Source organism: Dreissena polymorpha, chromosome 15 (genome assembly GCF_020536995.1).
Source record: "Dreissena polymorpha isolate Duluth1 chromosome 15, UMN_Dpol_1.0, whole genome shotgun sequence".
NCBI lineage: Eukaryota > Metazoa > Mollusca > Bivalvia > Myida > Dreissenidae > Dreissena > Dreissena polymorpha.
Window position 1 is genome coordinate 38,194,871 of NC_068369.1, and position 20,259 is coordinate 38,215,129.

Below are 20,259 nucleotides of genomic sequence, written 5' to 3' on the forward strand. Positions count from 1 at the left end.
AAAGGGCGCTTGGCAGTATATATAGATAGATAGATAGATAGATAGATAGATAGATAGATAGATAGATAGATAGATAGATAGATAGATAGATAGATAGATAGATAGATAGATAGATAGATAGATAGATAGATAGATAGATAGATAGATAGATAGATAGATAGATAGATAGATAGATAGATAGATAGATAGATAGATAGATAGATAGATAGATAGATAGATAGATAGATAGATAGATAGATAGATAGATAGATAGATAGATAGATAGATAGATAGATAGATAGATAGATAGATAGATAGATAGATAGATAGATAGATAGATAGATAGATAGATAGATAGATAGATAGATAGATAGATAGATAGATAGATAGATAGATAGAAGCCGCAATAATAATAAAGTATAGAAGTTCTGGTCTGATTCATACTAAGGCTGCAAACGCCTAGATTAAAACATTGGTTATGAATGTCTATATACATCCAAATATTTAAAGCACATGTAAAACAGTTTCAAATGCGTTCAATACAGTAATGGTCTCAAATAAAAACAGAACAAACATGTCATATCGTCTGTACAATACCGCCATAAGTGTTTTAACTGTTAGGATTTATGAAATGCGTTGGGATTACATGTCATGTGCTTCGCAAATCTTTAATTTTATTAGTTGGCCACTTGTGAAAATAATTTACTAATTCACCGTAAATCAACGACATTCAAACGCTCGTGACTCGTCGGACGTGGACGTAAAACGTCGTTTTGCTCTGAGTGAACTATTATATTTTAACGTTTCTGTTTTCACTCAAAATGACGTCATATTCAGTTAGATTCAGTAGATCTTACTGACGTTGCTTTCGAATATGGCCGCAGTGTCAGCTGTTTAACTGATAGATTGGATAACTGATTCAACAGCACTATAAAAGTTCGTTTTAGTTTCCAATGGTGCCGTGTAACCTACAGAACATGTTAAATAACCTCTACACGCATGCGCAGATTCATAGCAACTGTCACCAAAATCCAAAATGGACGGTGGCGAAGATAAACAACCTGAAACTTCGGGTATTTTTTTTCTTTTCCAAACTATACTCTCCTTTCATTTGTCATAAATGGAGAAAACTAATATTTAATCAGTTCATGCATGTAACAAAAGTATTTTTGATTCAGTATTTTGATAGTATGCGCGATTCTGTACTCTACGAAACTCCTCATGATTCCAACATCCAGCCAGGATCAAAATCCCAGCCAGCACACCACTATCGGATAGATATCGATAGCAAAACGGTATATCGGCACGATGTCTATCCGATGTTAATCCGTTTCGCCGCTCGATATATGTAACTACAAAAAAAGTCATTTTACAGGCAACGTGTTTATTGAAATATTACAAAATACATATATACGTATATTCGTACCATAAAACATAAATATGGTCAATAATTAATATGTAACTTGTGATTGGTTTTGCAGATAGCGAGCCGACAACGGCCCGTTGTGGTGGTAAATGTTTTCGTTCAAAAACGATAATTTCGTTCGGTTAAGCAAATTTTCTGGCGGCCAAGTTAAATGAGGCGTTCGAACACAAACATTGCATCTTGCGTTTTGTTTCGGAGATCTTCATTCAAGTTCAAGTTAGTATTTGTTGATTATAATATATAATTTACTTTATTTTTTACCCACATGTAGATTTGTTCGTAAATAACGTGATGGTACATGAAGAATTTGAATTATCGATTCGTAATATATATTCGTGAGGTAGTTTTTACAGCGCGTTCATACTTTGCTGTTTTTGTTACTGTACACTCACTTAAATTGGATGTGTATACAGTTTAAATTGATTTGTGCGAATTAAGAATATTTGTGTTTCGTTGTTTCATTGAAAGATTCACCACTATTGTTGACAAGACCCAGCCCTCAACAGCCAACCCACATTTCTAGTGCCGTGGGGAATTGGCAAGGTTGTCTTCCGACAGACCACACACGATAGCTCCAGGTTACGTACTATTCCTGAATTCTTTCTTTGGTTGTTAACATGCTATTTGTTTTACGTAAAAAGTACACTTTTATAACAGCATAAAAAGTACTAGTCATCAGTAGTGCAATACTTTATGCAGATAATTTAAAAAATGTGTTATTCTGGTGACTATATGAATTAAACTGCCATAAAATTTTAGGTTTTAAAAACAGATCATCAAAATTAAATAGCACTGTATATTTGAAAAGTTATCAATTATACTTGTCCATGAAAAAGTAAGCGAATATCATGTTTTTATAAATTAAAAATCTTGGGATATTTAAGCACATATATTTAAATGATCATATAATAATAAACATAGACTTGTACTTTTTCAGAAGCCGTCAAGCAAATCTTTCTGAACACAAACAGTTACATGGAGTTTTTCATAAAAGCATTGCTTCGAATGCCAGTGGCTGCCATGAGGGAGGGTGCACCAAGCCTTCGACGATGACATCAGCCATGGCCAAAGAACATTATGATGATTACAAATGTAGTTAACTTTTTATATGACTGTTAATTGTGTTTATAGTTACAACTAATAAGGTTTACAATTTTAATCTTACCTTATACACTTTAAATTATAGATTCTCGGCAATCCGGACTGCTATACAAAGTCTGCTTTTGATACTTTACTTATATGAGTGATGTACGTGTACTGTTGTTACACAATATAAAGGAATTATCAGAAACTAGCTACTCTACAAATTTTAGCGGAATTAACAGAAACAAGCTATTCCAACATATTCAATCGTTTCGAGTGTGTAACACTAGTTTCGAGTGTGTAACACTTTATAATTTTATCAATTTCAAATGATCATTATTCATAAAATAAACTTTATTTCCATCATCAGTCTACGCCATATAGTGTCATTTTGACAATCTGTGAACAATGCCCTTCAAGGCTTTCCTTTCTTTAGCCAAATTTGCATCAATATATATTATACAATCTTGTAACTTTTGCTATTTTATGATAAATGGGTTTTAATGAAGAAAATGATGCAGCCAAGTATAAATTTCTTAAACAAAATTTTTCAACTTGCAGTCATTGGCTAAATTTGGTGAATGGCATAGTTAGCCCTGCCCTTTTTGGCTGTATATTGTTCCAAATAGATAGTTGAGATTAGATTGTGGGTGAAAAGTGCATTTTTATACTAATTATGTACATTTTGTTAAAATTAATTGTCCTTAATTCCTGTTTCATGCAAGCTGTGTGTTATACTTAGTTACATACAGTCGCCTTTTTACACATTTTATACATCAGTACGTTTAATAGGTTACTTTTAAACTGCTAAAAATTAATATTTTTAATATATCAGCAGGAGTGTTTTTGTTCCTTTTTGTATTTGATCCTGTTGTTGCCTAAAGAAGGCACATTGTGTCAACATATTGCTGTTTTTCAATTTCAACCATACCTGAATATTTGTCATGTAAAAAGTTTTTATTAAGTTTATCAAAAGTATGCATTTTATCATATAGATTAAATTTTGAGACAGGTAGATGGCTAGACCTGTGTCTATTCCATTAGATCAAAGAAAGTGTATTTATTTGTTGTAAACTTGAAAATGAGTTTAATTTTATTCTTGAATGTAAATTACCGGTATATATGGAACAAAATTATTTTTTTTAAATATATTCAATTGTTTTACAGACAAAGACCAAATATGTACACATTTATCGAGCTAATTACATCAATTAATGGGCTATAAAAGTCTCTATAACACTCAAAATCAACGAAAATTTTGTAAATTATTTGCATCAAATAAAGTTAACACCTAAACAATCAGTGTTTTTTATAGGTATAGCCACAATTTCAACGCAAGATGTGGTATGATAACATAGATTTTTGTAGATTTTTGCGTTATTTATTTGTGACCACAATTCTATTTGAATTTCCTGCGAATATATCTATTCATACGACACACGAACACCATGATAGTGTTCATGTGTCGTATGACTAGATATCATTGTGGGAAACTAAAATGGAAAAACAACGAGCATTGTGTATCTACAAACATCTATTTGACTTGAGCACATCTGGCGTAGAAATTCCGGCAATTGCCATAAGGAACACTAATTTCTTCAGGTTCAATCACATTTTTCCTTTGTACCATCAACTTAATGTATTCTGATGTGTTTTGTACCGCTTATATCTTCTTGTTACTGTAATTGTATTTGTTATGTACAGCATACATAATATTGTTACTTACACATCATAAAGTGGGACCCAATGTGGACTTTATGGATTGTTTGCGATTTTAAAACTGTAGAAACATACTTGCTGTCAATTATACTTAAACACCTGTATCAAGAAGGATGTTATATAATCTATGTTCTAATCTTATCTTCTGAATTGCAGTGAAGTAAGCCTCAAGACTGTTTATTGTTTCGTTAAGGATAGACTACATTTAAATGGTTGCGATTATTTTATTTATTGGATATTATCATATATTTTTTTGCTTTACGACTGTCGATTGTATAGAATAGGTAGTCTTAAATAAGGCGTTAACATCAGTTTATAAACATGTAATTGCTATAAAGTATAATATGATACATATTCTGTATATTGTTTTACCCCTTAAGTATTATGGTACAGAATAAGTAACATTTCTTCATCTATGTATTTCTATTAAGACTCTTTGAAATAACAGATAATTTAAGAAAACTATTTATCTGTGATTGCATTGAAATGTATGTTAAATTTGAAATACAATTGATATCCAACACTGTCATTAAAATTATCAAATTGTAATACTCCACTTTCAATTGTTTGTCCATAGTACATTCTGAGAATAATTTAGATTTTTATTTGATTAAGATTTTAGTTGCCATATTTAAATTGTAAACGCAAATGTATGATGTAATGTGTGTTCATATGTTTTCTATTTGTAAACACTGATGTAAAACTTTGTCCACTTGGGTTATCGGCCTTCTTGGTAGAATTTGTAATAAACCATAAACCTTATATGGTAAAGAAAAACTTCATTATAATAAAAATAATCATGTGAATAAATAAAATAGTTGTTTTAAAGTGATATTATGGGCATTTTTCACTGTTGAATTGAGCTGAAAAGAATTAACAGGTCAAAAGAGTAAGTTAAAATGTGGTTACTGACCAATTATCTGCAACTCATCTCGCTACCAGTTGTTTATAAAAATATATTTTATATTCGATATTTTACGTGACTCACCCAGTCCTGAAAGCCGTACAACAAAAATGTGTCTTTGTGTCGTATAAACGAATCTGCACTAAAACTAAATTTAGGTTCACATTGTACATGCGTGGTCAGTTGTCAAACGAAAGTACTGTTGATATTCAAATGCATTATTTTTCTCTTTTCGGGATATTGTTTTAGTATGTTGATGCTGCATTAGCAAATATAAGTGTATATGAAGTGAAAACACCAAAAATAAACAACGATTGCGATATACACCTATAAACTGTCAGATGCCCATAATATCACTTTAATGTTATTATGACATAATGCCTTTCCAAAGTAAATGTTTATAAGATAAATCAGTGTTGTTTGTTATATACATGGCAAAGTGCTGTATTTGTGGTATTATTGAGGGTGTTACATAAAACCAATGACGGGCCGATGGCAGGCCGATAAGCCATTTTGCCAATATCGGTCCGAGGACAGGCCGATAAATAATTTTGCCGATATCAGGCCGATCAAATGCTGATGGGCAAGAGATTGCGGCCCAACATCGTTTACGATATCGGCCCGATATAAAAACTATGCTGGCTGGGATCGACCCAAATGTCATGGAACATTGGAAACATTCACAATGACTTATATTACTGTAGCAATTAGCATCTTAATGGTTTGTTCTGTAATAACATAAACAATTATCGAACAATTTCTGTAGACAATCCTTGGTTATATCTACTTCCTGACAGAAAAGCTTATTGGAAATTAATGTTTTTACATCCAAATTCAACATCTTAATGATTTAAACTGCCTTTACCTGGAAGCCCTTTCAAAAGAGGATTTCATTCTGGTTTCAGAAGAACAGCCTGTTGAGGAAACAGAACAAGAAACGGCTGAAGCTGAACCTGAAGTAGCTGATGAAGATGTAACTGAACAAGAGGATAAAGGTATACAGTGATAAAATATTATTTTACTGCTGGCAAGGATGTTTCCATGTTGCCATTTGGAGTTCAGTTTTATAATTAAAATCATTATAAAAAATTCTGTTCATTTTGTTAGTTTTATATTTATATAATACTGTTAGGTCAGTAGTTTCGGATTAACAGGAGTTCCGAATCAGTAGCGTTATTTACTTGTCTTTACGAAAAAATACATTCAATTTTGAAGTGAAGCTTATATAATCGTAAAGCCCATCCATTCTCGGTCACATTAAGCCATTTAACACGGTTTTTTAGCACAAATTGATGTTCTGCGACCCATTAATTTTGTAACAGGGTGGATTAATTTACCTACGCACCGCTTACGCCAAATCGAGGCCAGACACTTTTTAGGAACGCCAAAACTTAAATGTACGTTGGGTATCACATATTTTGCTTTAAATTAGAATTCATACGCTTACTTAAGATGATCATAATGTTAAATACTGTTAGAAATTATTAGAAAAAGATCAGATTGCCTTTTTATTCTTATATATAAAGGCAGGTTTTCCGAATCATAGGAGCAAAAAACACGGGGAACATCACAAACAAATTGAATGTATCAAATCTATGAGAAATGTTTTGTTATATTGATATTTTAGTTCCTGACTAGCCTGTCGAATGACCAAACCTACAAATCTGTGCAAGAGGCAATCTTCATTTCAACACCACTGAACATGCAACACCTTCAAAACCTGTATAACCAGTTTATTCAATCACACAACGATAATAAATACATTTTTCTTTTCCTTTACTTCTTAAAATTGCTTAACCAGCTGATATGCAAGCTATTTGAAAGTTAAACATAATTTTGAATTGGTCCCCAGCATTGGTCATGTGTTGGTTAACGTCATGTGATCTGGAATACCTGTCCTTGATTCGAAACTAGTGTTCTGAGTGGACTAGGAAATTCAATGTTTACATATTGATGAATGGATATATTCCAACTTTTGAAACTTGTGTAGGATAGCAGACATAAATCCGCTTCCAAAGAGGTGTAACACTAGCAAATTGGTGTAAATTAGGAATCATAAACAGCGTTTGTTTCATTAGTGATCCAGAACTCCTGTCCGAATTGTAGTCAGAATGGTTACAGTATTGGTTTATCAGTTTTTTTTTAATAGAATATTGACTTTTTTTATCATTTGAAGGTTTGTATTTTTTCCTAAATTTTCCTTCGGATGTTTTAAACTACAAAACTGTTATATGCTCTGTAGTTTATTAGGTCGGCTTTTTTTGGAGAAACCCAAGGTATTGTCATAGCCAGCTCGTCGCGTCCAACGTTGTCCGCCGTCCGCGTCGTGCTTAAACCTTGACATATTGTCAAGGTTTTGAACATTGGCTCTTAAATCAAAGTGCTTCAACCTGCAACTTTGAAACTTCATATGTAGCTGCACCTTGATGAGTTCTACATGCCACAACCATTTGTGGGTCACTAGGTCATCAAAGGTTAAGGTCACTGTGACCTCTAAAAAAGAACAAAAAATTCTGACAAGCTTTCATTTATTCAAAACTGCACCTGCAGCCGAGCATGGCACCCATTATGCGGTGCTCTTGTTTCATCTTATGCATATTTTAATGATAACTCAAGAAAAGCCTTGGGAAGCTTTAAATCTCCATCCTGAAACTACAAAAACTGTCAACACACAATAATAACATTACTGTTAAGTTATTTATGACTTCCCTCAGCATTTGCAATGAAATTGTTATAAAAATATGATACTATTGTGTATTGCTATTTGTGTGAGTCATAAGGTTCAAGTGGCTTTGCCATAACTACAAATCTGAAAAACAGACCTTTGTCAGGGGTCTAAAAATACACTGCCTGCTCAAATTGGCGTCTAAAATTTTGCTCTAAGAAAAGAGGAAATCCAAAACTCAGGCAAAATTTGGGCAACCCAATTTATATAAGCCATAAGCAATTTTGTTTATAAACAGGTTCTGGTCTGGAAGTGAGGTGATAAGACTGTATCAGTTATAAACAGGTTCTGGTCTGGAAGTGAGGTGATAAGACTGTATCAGTTTTTGTGTGTTTGGTGATGCTTCAGCTTTTCTTTTCCCACAACATATAAAAAACATTTTGAAATTCGCAATTTATTTGGAGAAAAATATTGTCTTCATATGAATGACTGTGAAAAAACATAGACTACAATGCACACAAGGGTGAAATTATTTTTTCAGTTGATGGATGTGCAGGGCCAGTAATTTTTAACAGATTTTTACAAATATGATAAATATTCATACTGAACAGAACGTAAAAACAAGTACAGCGATTAAACCAGTTACATTAAAAAACTGTTGTACAATCAATACATGAACATTTTTCAGAAATTTGTTTGTGAACTTTACTTTCTTCGGCGCTGTTCCTTACTAACTTATCTTTATCTGTGGTGTTATAGAGTTAATAATTCACAACATGATGTGCACAATCGAATAAAGGTTAAAAAATAAAGAATTCATTTTACTGTGCAGCCTCAGACATTTTTTAGAACATATGAATATACATAATATGACATCACATATTTAAGCTATATTTAGCCTGTCAAGTGTGATGCTTATAATTTGTTGCAGTACAGCATAGCTTTCCAAAACTTTATTTCATTTAATATAGTACCTTTTTTTTGCTAAAACTGTAATCAAGGCACAGTCAAACAAAGGAAATAAAAAACACACAACAGAATGAATTTTATTAGTTTTAAAATTGAAATTTTAAAATAATTAACATATAAATATAAATGATTGAGTTTTAGGCAGGGTTCATTTTTAATAGTAAGTGTACTTGGCAGTAGAGGTATTCCCAGAAGATTTCTGTTAAGCTTGTCTTATACTTTTAAACATTTCTTAAAATTAACTCTCTTCCTTCAAATGACTAAATGTTAAAGTTAAATTATATAAAACATACTCATAAACCTAGTGACACAAACATTTATATGTTTTCTGTCTCATTCTATTGGGTATACAATCGGAATTCAAAGTGAATGTTTTCTAATCAAAATCTTTATGAAAAAAAAAAAAAAGGAGCCTATTTTATATGATGTTTTATGTCCTAAATAGGTCAAGAGGGAAACACTGCAGAAGGGGCAGAAGAGAATGACGTAACTCCAGGTGAGAATGTACATGTAGAAAGTGAAGAAGGTGTTGAGAATGTTCAAAATGAAAATAATTTAATGTCAGAGCAAACAGGTGATGAGGCAGCTGATAATTCAGAGAATAAACAGGATGAGTCAGAGGAAACAGATAGCAAGTTGGAGACGGATTCAAAAATCAATGACGGCTTAGAAATAGAGCAAGGTAAGGCTGAGATAATTGAGAAGGACAATGAACAAGTAACTGAGAATAAGGATAATGAAGAAGATATTGAAAAAGATGACGTTAAGAAAGATGCCAATGATGCGGATGTTGCTTATACGCAAGCAACTGATCAGGAGAACCTTAGAAAAGAAGCAGAGGGTGATGAGCCATTGGGAGATGAAGATAATCCAGCTGAAACTGATGCTGACAAAGTGGAAAACGCTCATGAAGTTCCAGGGAAGGGTGAGAGGAAATGTAGTCGCTGTAGACTAGACCTAGATCCTCTGATTGAAGCTTCTGAAACCTCAGTTCTACCTGCTGTCTTATAACTTATCATGTTCACATAATCCTTTACCCTTTACCTAACTAATTGCTGCTCGGGTTTTATGCTGGTAGCATATTGCCAGTTTCACTTTGCTTTTAAGTGGGAAAGGGTTAATAATGTTAACAGTGCTGTAGATAGTAATTGTAGTCAATATTATGTAGAGGTTATTTGAACATATTTCAACCCATTGGTTAAAAAAGGTACCATGTGCCATTAAAGTTTAATTACACGTAGTACTCTTTTGCACTGATGGGTCAATTTGTGAGTAGATAGATGCTTAATGTATCCAGATTACATGTACATAAATATTCTTTAAAATATAACTGAATCTATCTTTTTGTAATCTTTTAACTATGGCTATTTTACAGTTATCTTATATTTTGTGCACCTATATTTTTATTGTATATCTATATAGAAACATCGTTAGCTACTTACAGTGGGTTTTATTTAATTTCATGCTTATATATATTGTCGAATATGTAAATAATAACGAAAAAAAAAATTTGTAACATGATCAATATATATTTTTGCATTGTTAAATGAGAATGTGTTTATTGAGTATTTCTGCTTTGCTTTGCTGAATGTTACATGCATCCAATGCAATTGACATTTGCTCATTTTATTAATTCATTTCAACAAAAATTTTGTTTGAAAACACACACAAAAACAGCTTAATACATGTACTCCATTCTTTGTAAGGACAACTACAGTTTAAAAAAGATAAGTTTGTACTTGAGCTATGTTAACAAATGTGCGATAATGAGGTTGCAATTATATTATTGAATTTATATAAATAATAGATGAAATGAACCTCTGATTGTTGTAAAGTAAAATATATGTTCTTAGGTCGTATCCATTGAAAAATAAATTACTGTTAAATAATATGAATGTTGAAAAGTAATTATTTGTTATTACTATTATTGAAAAATATTGAAATTCCTTTATCAATTGTTTGATGATTATTCAGTTTTTTTTAAATTTTAACCATACCAGTTGTTCTTTATTTTGTTGTTTCGTTTAAAATTTGCAAAATTCTTAAATATTATTAATTCATATAATTTAACAAAACCTTTTTTGTGAATCTGTAGATGATACTGAGGATGCAAACACTGCACAGGAAGGGGATACAAAAGATGAGGGAGAAAAACAAGAAACAGGGGAAGGAGAACCAAAAGAGCAGGAAGCAGTGGAAGGGGAAGCTAAAGCAGAAGATGGAACTGAGAAGACCACTGATGAGCCGGATGGTAAGGGAAAGGAAGAATCAGACTCTGCCAAAGATGAGACTAAGAAGGCTGATGTTGGGGGACAGCAGGCAGAGGAAGGGGGTGAGGAAGAGGGTGAAAAGGTGGAAGAGAAGGAAGAAGAGCCCAAGATTCCCGATGACTTTTACTACGACTTCCAGCAGTTTGCCTCCAAACCTTCTGTCACTTTAGATTCTGGGTTACCGGCAGACATGCTCACATTAAAGTATCCTTTTGGGTGATGACAGATTATGTATATATTTCAATCTGTTTAATTTAATTATAATCTTTTATTGATATAGCTTTAGATAAGATTTAACATAGTTTATGATAACATTGGAAAGTTTAATCTTAGTTTGTATTTTCCTTCTTACATGCCCCAACATTTTATTTTTAATGACAAATTTGGTAAGATTATTGTGCCTATTTTTTTTAAAGAATGTTATGACATTACTATGGGCCGTGCTGTGTGAAAAGAGGGTTTAATGCATATGTGTGTAGTGTTGTCCCATATTAGCCTGTGCAGTACTCACAGGCTAATCAGGGACGACTTTTTCCGCTTTTATGATATTTTTCGTTTAAAGAAAGTCTCTTCTTAGCAAAAATTCAGTTCAGGCAGAAAATATCTTCCCTGATTAGCATGTGCTGACACCACAGGCTAATCTGGGACAACACTTTTGCACATGCATTAAACCCTCTTTTCTTAGAGCACAGCCCATATGTGTAATCCACTGAATCAGTATGCAATCATATCGAAATGGTTAAATTTAATCCACTAAATCAGTATGCAATCATATCAAACTGGTTATATTTTCTTTTACCAAACTATAATAAATATAACTGAAAAGCCACAAGCCTGAAATATTTTATGTATTTCATATAGCCGGAGATAAATCAGATTTGAAGATGATATTTGGCATGACTAATTCAACTATTGTGTATTCACAAAATGGTCATCCGTCTCATCCTTGACCCCGTCCCAGACATTCCTTCGGCTATGACTGCACAAAGCGGGCCAATCTGCACATACTCAATGAGAAGACAGTCATGTTTGCAGCGGGAAACGTTGTGCTAATTCTAGACCTCCAGACCAAAGAGCAGATTTTCCTACGCAGCTCTAGCGGGGGTGGTATTGGAGCCTTGGCAGTAAGTTAGACTTGATTGGTCATTGTCGGCTTGGGTACTATTTAAATGAACCTCAGGTACTCTTAAGTATACTTATATGTACCCCGGGTACGGAAAATGTACTAACATGTACCCGGCCATTTTAGACTGTACCCGAGTTGTATTCCTGCCCACAATCCGTTATCGTAAAACGCGCTACTTTATACTAAACAAAATTCTCTTTGAACAAAACCTGCCTTGACATGAATTTTTAAGAAGGTTTTTTGGTAATATACAGGCAATTTTACTGAATATTGACAGAAATATGACCATAATTAATTTGGACAAATTAGCCGACAACGACCAATTTGGCGTTAAAATTCCTGGGTACGTTTCAGTATATTTTCCATACCCGGTTTGCATTTAAGTATACTTATGAGTACCCGGGGTACATTTAAGTAGTACCCGAGCTGACAATGACCAATCGAGCGTAAGTTAGCGGCTTAGCTGTGGCCTATATCCCTTAACCACTCAGGTATGCACTTTGACGTTGGTAGTCTCTTAGCAAATCAAATTAAATTGAAGACCTTTGTTTCTAGAGCCTTCATTTCCTAGCTTAAGATACTGATAAGCAGCAAACAGCATTAAACCTGAACTGATTATAAGTTACTTGCAGGCTGTTCCGGTTTTATGCTGGTTGCATATAGCCATCTACACCTTACTTCAATCTTTGCCAAGCGGGAAAGTGTGTTGCAATAAGCTCTAGTGAAAACTAGAAAGATGCTTTTCTAAATAATTGTTCTGAGACCATTTCACAGTACCAACTAGTGTTTATTTTTTCCATGAAAAATATTGTGGACATCAGGCTAGTTTTCCTATTACTTCACAACAAGTAATGGTACAACTAATGATACAAAAACAAGTATGCAAGAACAAATCTAGGAGTTTTAATCAGTCAATCCAACCAAGCAACACATGTAATTAGGTATTATATGAAATTATGTGAATTAATTTCAGTGGTTTGATAATGAGTATACACAAGCATGTTTTATTAAAGCGGGTATATACGATTTTTTTATATGTGTTTAATTGTAATATATTGATAAAATATGTTACAATAACACAAAATAGACAAGAAAAATTATACATTAAAGCTGAATTTCATAAAATGCAGCAAAGACAAATTAGCGCCCCGAGCTGATTGTGACTTACATGTTTTCCTACAATAACCGAAGCATTTGTGTTTGTATTAAGATCGGAGTTAGTGTTCGTGTGTCGTATTAATAGATATTGTTGCAGGAATTCAAATAAACCGTTAAACTAAGTTTAGATTCACATCGTACATGTATGGTATACATGCTGGCGAATTTGGCTGTACAGCCGTTTTCAATTTTAGAATTGAATATCTGGCTTATTTCACATTTTTCGACACACGTTTTTCTTAAATTTTATTTTAATTTATATTGAAATATATATATAATATGTTTTTTACACATTTTATATAAATTCATAAATATTTGACAAAATCGTATATACCCGCTTTAAACAGTTATTATAATAATACAGTCCACACTGTTAATTGTCAAATGTATATGCTTATGGTACATTTTAATGATTTATCACAAGATATTGAAGAAGAAATGTACTTAATAAACACATATTAATCATAACTAATAATGTTTTTTGTTGATTCTGAAGTAGACATAAATAATAAAAAAATAATGACTACCACCCTCATGATGTTTTCAGGTACATCCCAGCAGGACTTTCTTTGCCGTGGCTGAGAAGGGGTCTAGTCCAAATATTAACATCTTTGAGTGGCCGTCCCTCAAATTGTACAGAATTCTGCGAGGGGGCACGGAGCGGTCTTACTCATTTGTGGATTTCAAGTAAGGCATTAAAATATGTATCTAAGTGGTAAATGGTTAAATACGTATCTAAGTGGTAAAGGGTTAAATTTTCAATTTACAGCAATCCACGTGTTTGTAACACTGTCTTGTTTTCACACAGAAAAATGAATTAAGAATTGTATAAAGTGCAATAAGCTAAGCTAACTTTACTGACTGAGGCATTTATCTTAACTCTTTTCTGCTGTTCCTTACTTGTTTAAGGCCACTCTGTTTCTCAGATTCCACCTTGAAAAAAATGTTTTGCTGTTACTTTGTAGACACTAAAAGTTTCACATTTTTCTCACAGCTGCCTGTACCAAGACAAAAAAATTTTCTTCCAAATAAAATGCAAATATTTGTGCAGTGTTCTGTGGAAAAGGGGTTTAATGCATGTGCATAAAGTGTCTTCCCAGATTAGACTGTGCAGTCCACACAGGCTAATCAGGAACGACACTTTCCGCCTAGAAGAGACTCTCTGTAAACAAAAAATATCATAAAAGAGGAAAGTGTCGTCCCTGATTAGCTTCAGCAGATTGCACTGGCTAATCTGGGACATCACTTCATGCACATGCATTAAACCCCTTTTTCACAGAGCACAGAGCTTATTTGCCCGATGACAAATTAACCCATTGGAATGTGTTTTTCAGCTCAACTGTTTTCAGAGAAAACCTGAGGTATTGTCATAGCCAGCTCGTCGTGTCGTCCGCCTTCTGGGTCGTGCTAAAACCTTGACATTTTGCTCTAAAATCAAAGTTATTCCACCTACAACTTTAAAACTTCATATGTAGAGGCAACTTGATGAGTTCTACACACCGCTACCATTTTTGGGTCACTAAGTCAAAGGTCAAGGTCACTGTGACCTCTAAAAGCTTTCATTTATTCACAACTGCACCCACAGCTGAGTGCTGGCACCTGTTTTTTGGTGCTCTTGTTAACACCCTTGAGCCAAACATAACTCAGTTTCTGCTCGTTGCCAGCCCTGATGGCAGCCTCCTGGCCTCCCAGGGTGGCGACCCAGACTTCATGCTGACTGTCTGGGACTGGAAACAGGAGAAGACCGTGCTGAGGTCCAAGGCGTTCTCCCAGGACGTGTTCCGGGCCACTTTCTCCACCGAGCTGGAGGGGCAACTTACAACATCCGGTACTGTCCACATTAGGTATGGGACTTTTCTGTTATTATTATTGATTCGGGCTCACAAATTATGTTTTTATGTATTCGTCCTGTCTTGTTTTTATCCTATGTGTTTAATAAACAATTTTTATTAATCATGTTTTGTAATCCCCGGCCATAGGGGGAGGGATATTGTTTTGGCGTTGTCCGTCCGTCCATTCGTCCGGCACTATTGTGTCTGGAGCCATATCTTGGAGGTGCTTTGGCGGATTTCATTGAAACTTGGTATGAGTATATATATGGATAAGAGGATGATGGACGCCAAATGGCATTGTACACCATCTGTTAATAACAGAGTTATGGCCCTTTGTATCTTGAAAAAAATGCGTTTTGATATAAGCTTTGAGCTTTATCTCAATTAACACATGAGCCAGAGCCATCAAATTTGCCATCGTTGTTTTTAATAATCTGGGTATGCTTTACATTCAACATAATCTTAAGGGCTAAGGTCAAGTACACACATTGAGGTCAAAGGTCACAAATTTGATGAATTATTATTATTTAGTCATTCCTTTACTATGCAGCAAGGGACTCTGCATTGTATTGTCTGCAAACCCATCAAAGGTACAAATGAGTTAAAAAAAAATTGACAAAAGGAACAACCCTTCCCTTATACCTTTGCTTTTAGTTCTACACCCATCCATAAACAAAATTTATTTGGCGGGGGATATCAATTCAATGAATTTGCTTGTTTATTTGATACTTGACATTACTTCACAGGGCTCAACATTAACCTAAAAACCAAGTACTTAGAATATCTACTTGCCCTGAACATAAAGCCACTTGCCCAAACATGAAATATCACATTAACTGTAGACCTCATATTTTTAATATAGATCAAAATGATACACCACAAAACTTTATTTTATATTTTTGCACGTTTAACAAAATGATCACAGCAATTAAAGTCTAATTAAAGTCTAAATGTCGATGTGTGTCAATGTTTGATTGTTAATGAAAAAATAAGTCAATCTCCTCCAGGTCTTCGTCAGCAAACACAGGTCAACGTTGCCTCTGTCCTCCAGACTTACAGTTACTTCCAAACGCGAAGCTAAATAAACTAGAACTTTTCTAGTCTGCTAAAAGTACTGTAAACAACACGTGAACCGTAACAAAAATGTCAATTGACGTAAAGCAAAAGATTGTTGAAAATGTATGTCGCAAAATATGACAAACATATACCAAAGCTATTTGTTGTTGTTTTTATATAGTTTTATATAGTATAACTTTAGAAGTTTTCTTGTGACTGAAAACACCAACGATGTTATTTGTAACTTAATAGTAATAAAAAAGATAAACACAATAGCATTTGAAAGCCTACGTTTGAAATCCCAAGCCATTTACGGCGTTTCTAAAAATAAGTTTGGAAATGCATGCGCACCATGCGTAGTTAGTTTGGATTTCCGCAAACAACAATCGCCGAGGGAAATTCGTGCATTAGGCAAATCGTTCGTGATTATTTGTACTATTTAACCACAGAAACACACGTTTTTCTTTGTTGTTTTTTTAACTTGCCCAGGCGGACAACTAGATTATAAAATAACTGTTTTTTTAACTTGCCCGGGCGGACAACTAGATTATAAAATAACTTGCCCGGACCCAATTTTTACTTGCCAGAGGCAATCGGACAACCGTTTATGTTGAGCCCTGCTTCATTATTTTCTTTTATTTAATAAACAAAATTTAAACCTGTTGAACCTTGGATTTTTTATGTTGACATCAATTAAGTACTGTTGAACTGTTTTAATATTCCTTTGAAAATAAGTTTCCCACCGTGTTCAGGTTCTGGAAGATGGCGGACACGTTCACGGGTCTGAAGCTTCAGGGAGAGCTGGGCAAGTTCGGTCGCACGGAGATCTCAGACATCGAGGGCTACGTTGAGCTGCCAGACGGGAAGGTGCTGTCGGGCTCCGAGTGGGGCAACATGCTGCTGTGGGAGGGAGGGCTGATCAAGGTGGAAATCCGCATGAAGAACAAGAAGCCCTGCCACACGGGGGCCATACAGCAGATCCTTCTGGACGAGGGGGAGCTCATGTCTGTCGGCATTGACGGCTTTATACGGGTATGTCAGACATTATACGGCCATGTAAGACATTATATGGGTATGTCAGACATGGTGAAAGATAGTTTTAATTTACAGGTCAGACTTTCCTGCCAAGAGGAAACATTTCAGTTTCTGTGGCCTAACTTATGCATGTGCTAAATCACATTGTGTTTTACTGTTCAATAGCAAAATACTCACTGTTTTTAAATGAAAAAAACTCCTTATATGTTTATTCACAGAAATAACAAGAATAATTGCTGAGTTAATTACTTTTACATTCGTTAAACACCTATTGCTTGAACAGGGTAATATATTTATTTAATATTTTGGTGAAAATCAGTATATGCATGTAAAGGAAGTGTGATTGCACAATGCACTTAAAAAAGCAAAACAAAAAACAAAACCATTCACCTTCACTGCTTAAAACAAAAACAACAATTAATTAAACAATTAAATTTCGCATTAAATTTGAAAATACTTTTCTTTCATTAACTAACATTAGTATTTTACCTAGCAGAGGTTTAAAAATGTCATATTATTATTTTAAATACCTCTATTAGTAGTTATATATTATTAAAATCAACATAGTTTTTTTGCAAACACTGTGCTGACAGGGTAAGCTGACTTTCAGAGTAAAGAATTAGTGGATGTTTCAGTGTTATTAAATGCTGAGAGTTACTATCGTTGTCAAAGTGATTTAGTATGTTAAGAAAGTACAGGAACAGGTCACACTAAATAATGTTGTGAAAACTGCATGAGGGTTAAGTCTTTAGAAGAAAAACTTATTTGGCAGTAATTTCGGCACTCTTGCATTTCATCATTGGCCTCACAGGCTAATCTGGAACAACACTTTAGGCAAATGAATTAAGCCCGGCTTTCTCAGAACAAGGTTAATATGATATACTCATTCACTCAATCCTCTCTTCGCTGTCTGGTGCTTGAGGCAATGGCAAGGGAGCGCCACTTTGCTCTGTCAGCTGCTGTTGCGGGTGCTGTCTGCAGAGTAATGCCTCTTTTCTTGAGCTCTCGCTCCACGGTTCGGTGCCATGTCTCTTTTGGTCGTCCACGGTTGCTTTTCCCCTGTGGAGTCCATCTCACTGCCACCCTGGGTAGCAAGTCGGGTGGCATTATGCAGATGTGGCCTAGCCATCTCCATCTCCACAAAGCGATAGTCTCAGCTATGCTGTTTGCGCCTGCTCTTCCACGCAGTTCCATGTTCATGATCATGTTTGGCCCGAAGACTTTCATGATCCGTATGTACACATTTATTCTTGTCACTTGCCATCCATAGGTGTGGGACTTTGAGGCCATAGACACTGCTGACACGACTGATGACACAGGAATGTTTGAGCTGGACCCCATGAATGAGTTGAAAGTGGGGACGGATGTTCAGCTAAAGATGATCATCAAGTCCATAGACGGCGAGAATGAACCCACCATCTGGTATGCACAGGTAAGGTGAAGAAAATTAGAATTCAACAGTATAAGAAAAAAATCACATGAATAATACTTATATATTTTGTAACATGTAATTGAAATACATATTTGATATAATAATTATTTACACTTCAAAAAAAAAAGATTTTTTTTTTCAAATTGGATTTTCTTACCATTTGGACTTTAAATGTGCCCCACTCTGCTTTATTACACTAGAATGTCTTTAAACCACACACAGATACTAACAGAATTTGTTTTAATTTGCAGTATTAATGCAAAACAACATTTGATTGCGGTTTCGGCAAAATTGGGCTTAGTGCATGTGTCTTAAATGTGGTCTCAAATTAGACTGTGCAGTCTGCTTTTATGAAGGTCTCTAGTAAACATATTCCAGTGTAAGCGGATTGTCTTTTCCAAGATTAGCATTTGCAGACTGCACAAGATAATCTGGGACAACACTTTACGCATAAGCATTAAGTCTAATTTTCCCAGAACAAGTCATATTATGTCAATGTTTTTTAGGATGCAAACGGTGGAATTTGGAGGCTTGATCTCTCCTTCTCTCATACATCGAGTGCCCCTGAGAAGTTGTTTACGTTTCACGCTGGCCCGATAACTGGTTGTGATATGTCGCCAGTATCACAGCTGGCTGCAACAACTGGTGTTGATCGTAAGTAGTTTGTTCCCATATATAGACAGACTTTGATGCTATTTCTTAAAAGATGATTTAATTAAAAATCAAAGTGCTGAAGGCACTGCAGTTGTTTGCTATGGCATAAAAAGAGGGCATTAAAATACCGCACTTTGGTATCAACTCCAAAGTGTGTTCACTTTTCTGTCAAAAACACAGTGCGTGGAAGTGGCACATATATGTCTTTAAACAGAATACGCTTTGGTACATGCCTATTTTAACAGTTTAATTGTCATCTTTTTAATCAGTAGCATTGTTGTCATCATCTTTATTGTCCTCTACATAATTGTTTTTGGGATAATTTGACATCTTTATGGTTACAATTTAAAACTTCATTGTCAGCCATATTGCTTCCTATGTTGCTAAGAAACAATATAATTCTTTCGCCTAATATTACATCACCAGACAAAAATTTGTTATTCTTGTTCTCTCAGTTGACCATTTTTTGGCCAACTTTACATTGTTAGTCTTAAGCGTTTGATCAGTAGTGGTTTGGTCATGACTCTGATATCGGTTGACCAAGAGGTAAAAATTTATAAAGGCACAACTTTCTGGTGTGAGTCAGTCTGCAACAAGCCGTCTTAATAGCAACTCCTTCACATTTTGATGCAAAGTTATGACTGAAAGTAATAAAACAAAACAATCATAATAATTACATTTAACTAATTTAATGTATCGTATTTATTGTTGACAATTTGAACGTGAGATGCTGATGATATAGATATATAGAACAAAAGATTTTTATAAATGAAGTTTGTGAACAATTTTTATTATCAACGTGTTACGAAGACAAAGATGCTCACTTTAATCTTAATGTATGATATAATTTTAAACTCATGTGCAATATAATTGAAATCTAGTGTGTAATATGATCCTCATTCTGATCTTAATGCAAGTTTTCATTTCAAGGAAGTCTCATGTTAGCAAAAA

General features: G+C 34.3%; 1 protein-coding gene across 4 annotated transcripts in view; it reads left to right on the forward strand.

The window, feature by feature from the left end:
- The first annotated feature begins 974 nt into the window (after positions 1–974).
- Positions 975–20,259, forward strand: part of LOC127860057 (cilia- and flagella-associated protein 44-like) — a 67,570-nt gene continuing 48,285 nt past the window's right edge. For 2 of the 4 annotated variants that reach the window (XM_052397805.1, XM_052397806.1), the window contains exons 1-10: positions 975–1,052; positions 6,017–6,106; positions 9,191–9,670; positions 10,841–11,219; positions 11,977–12,139; positions 13,847–13,986; positions 14,964–15,143; positions 16,940–17,219; positions 18,493–18,654; positions 19,161–19,308. In XM_052397805.1, the coding sequence (XP_052253765.1) occupies positions 1,016–1,052; positions 6,017–6,106; positions 9,191–9,670; positions 10,841–11,219; positions 11,977–12,139; positions 13,847–13,986; positions 14,964–15,143; positions 16,940–17,219; positions 18,493–18,654; positions 19,161–19,308 (2,059 nt within the window). In that variant the 5' untranslated portion in view covers positions 975–1,015. Of the gene's footprint in view, positions 1,053–1,893; positions 1,984–2,342; positions 2,498–6,016; positions 6,107–9,190; positions 9,671–10,840; positions 11,220–11,976; positions 12,140–13,846; positions 13,987–14,963; positions 15,144–16,939; positions 17,220–18,492; positions 18,655–19,160; positions 19,309–20,259 lie in introns of those variants that run through there. The other 2 variants (XM_052397807.1, XM_052397808.1) reach the window with 2 other exon arrangements.